This window comes from Petaurus breviceps, unplaced genomic scaffold (assembly GCF_028583685.1).
Source record: "Petaurus breviceps papuanus isolate PSGF00001 unplaced genomic scaffold, PetGlider_PUasm1.0 174, whole genome shotgun sequence".
Classification (NCBI taxonomy): Eukaryota; Metazoa; Chordata; class Mammalia; order Diprotodontia; family Petauridae; genus Petaurus; species Petaurus breviceps.
This window is the reverse complement of record NW_027185761.1, coordinates 62,672,994-62,681,857: the sequence shown is the minus strand read 5'-3', so window position 1 is coordinate 62,681,857 and position 8,864 is coordinate 62,672,994. Positions and strand designations below refer to the sequence as shown.

The following is an 8,864-nucleotide window of genomic DNA, read 5'->3' as shown; positions in this document are numbered from 1 at the left end:
TTGAAGAAGATTTCAGATCTCTAGAAATTCAACAGGGAGCCTGGAGGCATTCTGACAAAAGAAATGTAATCTCCCACATGCAGCTCACTCAAAGTAAGACCTCAGACTACGTTCTGCACCTTGAAAACATCGAATGAATGTGTTGATTAAAGTCTAATTCGTCATGAACTGAAGGAATGTTGTTTCTTTGAGGTCCCATTTTCTTAGTCACTTGTAGTGACTTGACTAGTGAACACCACTGGTTCCCATTAGTGTGGAACAGAAAGACCCCACCAAACCTTAGGGGGCAGAGGGGAGGTTTGCTTTGAGGACGGGCATCACAGAAGAATAACAAGTGAAGCAAACATTCATTTAAAAAATCCCTTGTCTCTCTCTTCCTGTATTTGAATGCTTCTCTTTGTCGATAAAAATTAAGACATCGTTGATTAACAAAATGGCCATCGCTCAGACTCTCCCACTGATTTGCTGTGTAGTATCTGCATGGCATTTATTTGTCATCTGAAAAATGAATGGAGCAGGAGCCCTCTGATCCTCCTTGATCGTGAGTAAGGAGCGTAGTCCACGGGCTTCTTGGTTCCTCGGCTGAGCAGCGATTTTGTTGTCTTGGTTCCCTCCAGAGAGACGTCATTTGTCTTACTGAGGGATGTTCTTTCCTATTAATGTCTCTTGGGTAACGTGTTATGGAGGCAGGTCAGTCTGGCAGAGAGACTGGAATTGCAACTTCAGTTGCCTTGGCATTTCAGCTTAATGACCCATCTGTGTGATGGGAAGAAGCTGTGCTTTCATTGGCCTGGGGAATGCCTTGTATGGGAGTGCCCTCAATCACTGGGGACTACAGCCTGTTTGTGGAGTAGACAAGTGCTAAGGAGTTGCTTGAGGTGCATAGAAACGAAAAGGTTTTCACAGTGACACAAGTAATAAATGTCAAAGGCAGGATTCTAACCCAGTTCCCTGTCCACCGTGTCAGACTGTCCCTGAAAAATGAATTCTATTAAGTCTAGCACTTAATTCAGTAGCTGGCACATAGTAAGCCCTTAATAAATTTGATTGATTGGTTACTTAAGTGGAAAAAGAGGATGTTGTTTCAATATACCAGATGCATTTTACTTCTTTGAAGATTTAAGACATTACAATGTTGTTTCTATAGGGGTTTTTAATCCTCATTTATTAAGCTTCAGAACTAGTTGTAAGGAACTTCTAGGCCATTGAGTCTGACCATTTCATTTTACAGAGCAGGAAACCGGGACTCAGAGAGGAAAAGTGACTTGCCGGGGGTCACACTGTAGGAAGTGGCAGAGTAGGATTTGAATCTGGGTCTTTTTCTGGTTCCAAATCAGTTTTTTTCCCCTGAACCACATTGCCTCCCATATTTTCATTAATTGCTGATATTAGGTAGTCAAGGCAGGTCACAAAGGTCTTACTCCTGCCTGTCCTGTGAGAAATAACTGGCTCATTTTCCTTCTAATCTGCTCCTTTCACACGTCAGCCACCACCCCACCAGTTGGGTCAGGAGTGAGGCGCCAGGGCTGGAAGGGTTGGAGTGATCCTGGGTTCTTACTGGCAACCACAGCTTCTTCCTGTGAGGTCACCTCTTGGTTATCTCTTCCAGAAACTGTCTGGACAGCAGATAAACCCAATGTTGCGGATGTTTGGGCAGTCCATCTCCGGAGGTGTCGATATGGATGGAAATGGTTACCCAGGTAAAAGCTGGCTGTCTTTCTGGGATTGTTTTTGGGAGGAAGATGAGCTAACCCAAGCCCAGGATGTGGATGAATTGTTTCCAGGCTGTTCATCAATAATTCCCATCAACATAGAGTGATGAGAATGCCCAGCGGTGGAAGGTGGAGGCTTTGGCCTTTGCCCAGGGAAGTGTGTAAGTCAGCAGGAAGTTTGTAGGGTGCTCTGTTGTTCACTCTGCATCACCTCCTGTAATTCTGCCCATTTCTCAGATTCTGTGTTAGGAGATGCAGAGCAGTAGTGATAGATCAGGGCAGTTAGGTGGTAGCTTTCACTGACAAATCCATTCTAATAGGGGCCCCGCCCTTTTTCCAGTAAAGAAAAATGTCCCAGTGACAGTTATAAATAATAAATACTTGATGGACTTCCTTCCCCACCTCGAAGACGACATGGAATGGTGGGTAGACAGCTGGAGAGCTCCTCAGCATCAGGACAGGAGATGTCTTCTGTATAGCCTGCAGAGGGAAAACCGAGCCCCAGCAAATACACAAAAGACCCCCACCCTCACCCAGGATGAAAATAACTGGCATCTGTAATGCCTCTGGTATCTCATGTTCAACTCATCCAAAATAGGAATGACAATAACTCGCTTTTATATCGTTCTTGAGGTTTTCTGAGCATTGCACATGTCAGTCAGTAAGTATTCATTAGGCCCTCACTGTGTCCCAGGCACCGCTAAGCACTGAGGCCATTCCTGCTCTAATTGGGGAGATGCTGTACAGATAGCACCCCATACATGTGCTGGTGGAGGGAAGGCCCTCATGGGCCATTTCTCCTTTGAGCCTTACAGCATGGTGCAGTTTGAGGCCAGGTCTCTTGACTCCAAGCTCTTTCTATTAGGCTTCACTGCCTTTCAAAAACGTTGTGAGCAATGAGAAATGTTGAGGAAAGAAACCACAAAAGGAAAGCCAAGAAAGTCCATCTTTTTGACCCCTTGAAAAAACAACGCTGCCACAGTAGAATACGGATTATCGAGGGCAGGGAATATTTTCCCACTTTGATAGTGTATCTGATGGGTCCAGGGAAGTAACTGCCAAATGACTATTTCCTAGTGGAAGAATCTCTGCCTTAAACCATCCATGGCTCCCACTCAGATCACCTTAGGGGGCTGACTTAGCTCTGCCTTTCCTGTTCCTTAGTTCTGTGGGTTGGTTGGAACACTGTTTGCTGGTTAACTGAATGAGAAACCAGCTGATGGGGATTAAGATCAGATTCTTCAGGTGACCCTGAGAGGGCCATGGAATGTGTGAAAGCTCTTTTGGGGGAGGGGAGCTATTTGAGATTTGAGAGATGTCTTTTTTTCCTGTCATTTGCCCCTGACTTGTCACGTGCTCCCGAGGAAGATTCCCCCTATAGTACTGTGCCTTGGTTTCCCCATCTGTAAACACTTCTTCCCATGTTAAGTGCCTTCCATTGAGACTTTGGACATTGACGGGACCCAGTCCTCCAACTCTGACTTTTCAGGACCAGTTTTTCCATGAAGCGGAGTGCTGATCAGGGGGCACTTGGAGTCGGGAAGACCTCCGTCTGAATCCCCACTCAGACACATCAACTGTATGATCCTGGGATAGTTACTTGACCTCTCTGGGCCTCAGTTTACTTATCTGTAAAATGGCGTCCCTGGGTGGTTGTCACACAGCTGATTAATAGAGCTGAGGTTAGACAAATCCTTTGTGTCACATGTACAACAGGAAATAAAAATGAGCAAATTAGTAAAGAGCTAGTGTGATATTTTAGGTACTGAAATCACTTAAATGTTTGTAAAGTAATGACTAAAAAAAGTAACCCATTTACAATGCTCCTTAAGATTTGTGAAACGCTTTACAAACATCCCCATTTTACAGATGACCAAACTGAAGCCCAGGTTAAATGATTTGTTCAGGGTCCCAACAACTAGCAAGAGTCTGGGACAGGATTCCGGCTCTGGTCTTGCTGAATGATTTCAGCACCAAGCGGCCCCTCACTGTTTGACTGATTGTATTTGAGTTTAATTCGAATTTTTATCTAACCCTCTACCACTCAATGTTAATAGCAACATTAGAATCAATCCTAAGGATATAAAACCTGCAGGCACTTCCATGGGGCCTGTGTTTTGGGGACTTGAAGGACTGTCACGTGCCCCAAACATCTTCTCATCTTCATTCTTACTCACACCGGTGACATTGTGTGGCTTTGTTTTGAAGATTAAAAGTAGATAGAATCATAGCTTTAGAGCTGACAAGGACCTAAGAGGTCATTTGGTCCAACCCCATCCTTTTACAGAGGAGGAAACTGAGTCGCAGAAGGATCCAGATGAAGTTGGCCACCTGGCCGTGGATAGGTCCCCCATTCTGGGAATGGCACTGTCTCAGCAGAATGCATCCCAGCTTGGCGTGGCAGTCAGGGCGGTGGGCATGGCAGGGGTGGGGCACAGGGAGAGAAGTCCTCATGATTCCTGCTCACCCATCAGCCTCCACAGTCAAAATCTGAGCACCATGAAACTCTCATTTTCAGATGTCACCATTGGAGCCTTCATGTCGGACCACGTTGTGCTGCTGAGGTGAGAATGTATAGCTGGTTCTTGTTCATCCTCTCTGCTCGTCCCTGCTTGTGTTGAGGGGAGGGGAATGGGGCCATTTTTGCATTTGCATCCTTGTGTGAGTGAGAGTCACATAGCTAGTCAGTGTCTGGATTTGAACTCTGATCTTCCTGACTCCAGGCCTGGTGCTACCTAGCTGCCAAGCCCAAATAAGCTGCTACACTGTCTAGTGTCTAGAACGTGCCTGCTGTGAAATGTGTGTGACTCACACCTCTCTGTGTGTTTAATCCTCCCATACTGGAAGTTCCATAGAGAAGGAACACCGTCTCTCACCATCTCTCTGTCTCTGCCAGCCTGTCTTTCTGGGGGCAGGGGGACCAGGCCCCTACCTTCCCGGCACCAGCCTTTTCAAACATTCCAGGTTTCCATGGATAGCAGCAGTACTTTTAGGCACTGTCCTGTACAATCTTATCCTGGAGGCAAAAGCTCCACTTGTAAAAAACTGAAGCAACCCCTGCAGTCAGGCATCTATCCCTTGACTTCCCCTCCTTCTCTAAGACTCAGGCACTTGCCTCGGCTGCTGGGGTTTCTCTAGTGCTGTCTCTTTTGGCCATAAGAAGCCCTAGATGCTTTGCTGCCAGGGCTGAGCCTGTATCCCAGCGCCAGACTGGGGCAAGTTGTTTCATTTAGATTAGCATTGGAGGGACTGTTGGGTCAGCTGCCAGGTGGCCAGTGTGCTGTCCTCGATGTCTAGATGAGGAGTAGGGGAAACAGAGACAATCATGAAGGATTCCTGGTCCCAAAGCACCCCCCACCCCGGTGCCTGGTCAGTGGGTTGGCAGAGCTGTGGGGAGCCGTGGCTGGGCAGCCAATGTCTGATGGAGACAAGCACTGTCTGTGCTCCTCTGTAGACTACAGCTTAATGACCCTTTGATAAATTTAGTCTGCGTCCCTTGCCTCACCGGCTTCCCTCCCTTCCACTCAGACCAAAGCCTCTTCTAAGGCACAGAGATCCAGCCTGCTGCCATTAGGTCCTTTGAGCTGGAAGACCTTAAGAGGCTATCTCAGCCAACCCTCTCATTTTACAGATGAGAAGACTGAGGTCCAAAGATGTTAAGGGAAATCACTCAGGATTGTGCAGATACTGTCTTCTGATCCTGCAGCTAAGGCTTTTTTGACTGTACCAAGCTGCTTCCCCAACGATGGTTTGGACTGTGAGGAGCTGGTCATGTTTCTCTTCATCTTTGTATCCAGCCTAGTGGGCTGGGCCAGCAGCTGAGTTAGGACTGCCCTTTGGCTGGGATGTGGAAGGTAGTGAGTCCTCCCCTGCTGGAGGTATTCAAACAAAGCTATGAGTGTTTGTCAGGGATGTCCTGGATGGGATTTTGGGAGGGTGCCCTGAGTCCCTCCGGACGCTTAGGGTTAAGGTCTGAGGGTTGGGCCAGAGGGCAGCCCCCTTCTCAGAGAAGCCCCAAGAGCTTTCATCAGTGGCAGCCCTCGAGGCAGGTGAAGCATGGACTTAGAGCCAAGAAGCCCTGGGTCTGAGCTGCAGCATTTACTAGCTGTGTGAACTGGAAGTGTCAGAGATGGGAATGTTGTGTGTAAGGAGTGGTAGGCAGGATGTGATGGCTGAGGAGGGGACTGTGTAGAAGAAGAATGGAGAAGAAGGAAGGGGCTTTAAACGCTGCACAAAGAGGTTATCATCCATTGGAGAGGGAATAGGGAGCCACTGGAGTTTGTGGAAGGAGGGGGGACAATGAAGTCAAACCTGTTCTTTAGGAAAATCACTCAGGTGGCTGTGTGGTAGAGGGTTGGCTTGGGGAGAGGCTGGAGGCAGGGAGGCCAGTTAGGAGGCTAGAGATGATAAAGGCTTAGACTGAGGTTCCGACTATATGAATGGAGAGCAGGGGGTATACAGGAGAGATATTAGGAAAGTAGAGATAAGACTTGGTGCCAGAATGGATATGGAGGCTTGTTTGGTGACTGGGAGGATGGTGATCAAGCTTGTCCTTCCTCAGGGACATAGTAGGTGCTTAATTATTGGTTGGGACTATGCTAAGAGAGACCAGGGTGAGTTAGGTGGTGCAGTGGATACAGCACCAGATCTGGGATCAGGAAGACTTGGGTTCAAATCCAGTCTCAGATACTTACTAGCTGTGTGACCCTGGGCAAGTCACTTCACCCTGTTTGCCTCAGTTTCCTCATCTGTAAAATGAGCTGGAGAAGGAAATGGCAAATCACTCCAGTATCTCTGCTAAGAAAACACCAAAGTGGCGTCACCAAAACGACCAGACAACAAAGTGAAGCCTGGAGGGACGTGGACGGAGCAGCTGCCATGTTGAGTTTCTTTTGGGCCCCTTTCCCATCTTCTCTCCGTGGGTTTTCTTTAGGCTCATAGCCTGCTTTGCTTTAGAGACTCTGGTTTTCTTTGGACTCACAGTTCAGTTCTCCAACTTTTCAGCCTCATGTCTAAGTTTACATTCTTAGAAATTACTGAGGACCCTGCAAAGAGTTTCTGTTTATGTGGGTTATCTCTTGACATCTACCACATTACAAATTAAAGCATCTCATTGTTATTCTGAAAATAGTTTTTGACCCAGAGAACCCCAAGGGTTCCTGGGCTAATGCTTGGAGTTCTGCTGCTTAGATCATGGGCCTGGGGCTTGGACTCATCGACTTCTAAAGCCCCTTTCAACTTAAAAGTCTCTGATCCTGTGATGATAAGAGACCTGCTTCCCAGGAGCCAGGAGCCCAGGCCCCAGGATACAGTCGAGAGGGAAGGGGCTCACCATGTGGGTGACAGCTCCTGCTCCCCAGGCACTGAGCTCAATTGTTTCTCTGCTTCTGGAAGGAGCATAAATGTGGTCGGGACCATTCCATTGAGGTGGTCTGGGAAAAGCCCCCTTGGCCCAGCTCTCGTTACAGTCTGTTAAGCGTCCTTTGGATTTCTTGACTGGGGAAGTCGATGTGTTACTCAGTGATTCTGCTTGGGGGGGGGGATGTGGAAGGGGCTTGTCCAGCCCTGTGAGTGCAGCTGGAACATTTCAAGTTATTCTCGTAATGGAAGCAAAACTTCTGGGAGCGGTGGAGGCAGGAGCTGTGGCTCTGATCAGGGCATTCTTACAGGAATTCCCCTTCTGTACATACAGTTAGACCCAATAAAATGGAACCAGGAACTTAATTGGTGAAATTTTAAATGATCCCACAACATCTGGTGGTTCATTTATGACTCTGGCCATATGTGTCCCATTAGCACATCAGCCTGTCCCTCTCATTGTGAAGTTAATCATTAAATTATTAGAACAAGCCTTTCCAAATCACAGAGGAGAGTGTGGACAGACCGTCCGTCTCTCCTCTTCCCATGTTCAGGCCCCAGCTGACCCTGTCTGTTTGGCCATGACTTGTTGTGCAGAGCCTGACCCTTTTCTGATGCCCCACAGGGCCCGGCCTGTCATCACAGTGGACGTCTCCATCTTCCTCCCAGCCTCCATCAACATCACGGCGCCCCAGTGCTACGATGGCCAGCAGTCAGTGAACTGTCTCAACGTCACCGCCTGCTTCCGCTTCCGCGGCAAGCACGTGCCAGGAGAAATCGGTGAGGGGCTTGTTCTGTCCCAGAAAAGTCCATTCAGATGACAAAAATCGACAGAGTGTGTTTGACATGCCAGGGTGGGTGAGGTGCGGGGGCTACAAAGACAACTCTGAGACAGTTCCTGCCCTCAAGATGCTTCCACTAGCCTGGGCAAAATGCCACTTAGCTCCATAGCTCCCATGCCTCAGCAGGGGGATTGCGTTTCAGCTTGGTGGGCCCATGGGGTCCAGGATTGTAGCTGGTCTGTGGAATTGGACCAAACGATACAGGATCTGATGATAATAGGAATCACTGATGTTAGAGAGCACAAGAATTCTGAGAACTCTATACTACAAGCATGATTTATCTCCATTTGATAGAGGAGGAAACAGGCTCAGAGAGACTAAATGGCTGGATTAGGGTCATGTGCCTAGTAACTGTTGGAGGGAGGATTAGAAGCCAGGTCCTCCTAGATCTCAAGGCCAGAACTCCATCCAAGGCGTGTTTTCCTTTGTCACTCATAGGAGTTTTTGCAGTTAGTAGGCCCAACAGATAGTCTTTCTGTTTTGAAAAACCATGACCTGTTTTCTCCTTTCTCTCACAGGGATATTCTTAGTTTAGTTTATGTTGAAGGAAGAAAAGATTTTTAGTCTAGTGAAGAGTCAACTCAAGGGGGACACGAGAGCTGTCATCCCAAAGGGTTATCATATGGAAAAGAGATTGGATTGTTCTTCTTCAGCTTGACCCCAAATATTGAATTAGGAATAATGGCCTCCAATTTAGGATTGGAGTCAGGAAAAGACAGACTTCCTAAAAATCAGAGTTGTCCCAGAGTGTAATGGGACTACTTTAGGAGGTCATAGCTTCTCCTTCACTAGAAGTCATTAAGCAAAGGTTAGATGACCGTTGTGTGTTATAGGGAGGTGTTTTGGGGGGCATAGGTTGGAATTCTGAGGCAGAAGTAGGAAAAGTTTGTTACTCTGTCTTTGTCTCTCTTTCCATTTATGTGTGTATCTATTTTTTGTTTCTCTGACTCTC

At 47.4% G+C, this 8,864-nt stretch overlaps 1 protein-coding gene across 1 annotated transcript in view; it reads left to right on the top strand.

Moving 5' to 3' along the window:
• Nucleotides 1–8,107, top strand: part of LOC138158503 (integrin alpha-9-like) — an 85,316-nt gene extending 77,209 nt beyond the window's left edge. The window contains exons 13-15 of the mRNA XM_069084570.1: nt 1,610–1,700; nt 4,231–4,276; nt 7,696–8,107. Coding sequence (XP_068940671.1) covers nt 1,610–1,700; nt 4,231–4,276; nt 7,696–7,891 — 333 coding nt within the window. The 3' untranslated portion in view covers nt 7,892–8,107. The remainder of the gene's footprint in view (nt 1–1,609; nt 1,701–4,230; nt 4,277–7,695) is intronic.
• Nucleotides 8,108–8,864: the final 757 nt, after the last annotated feature.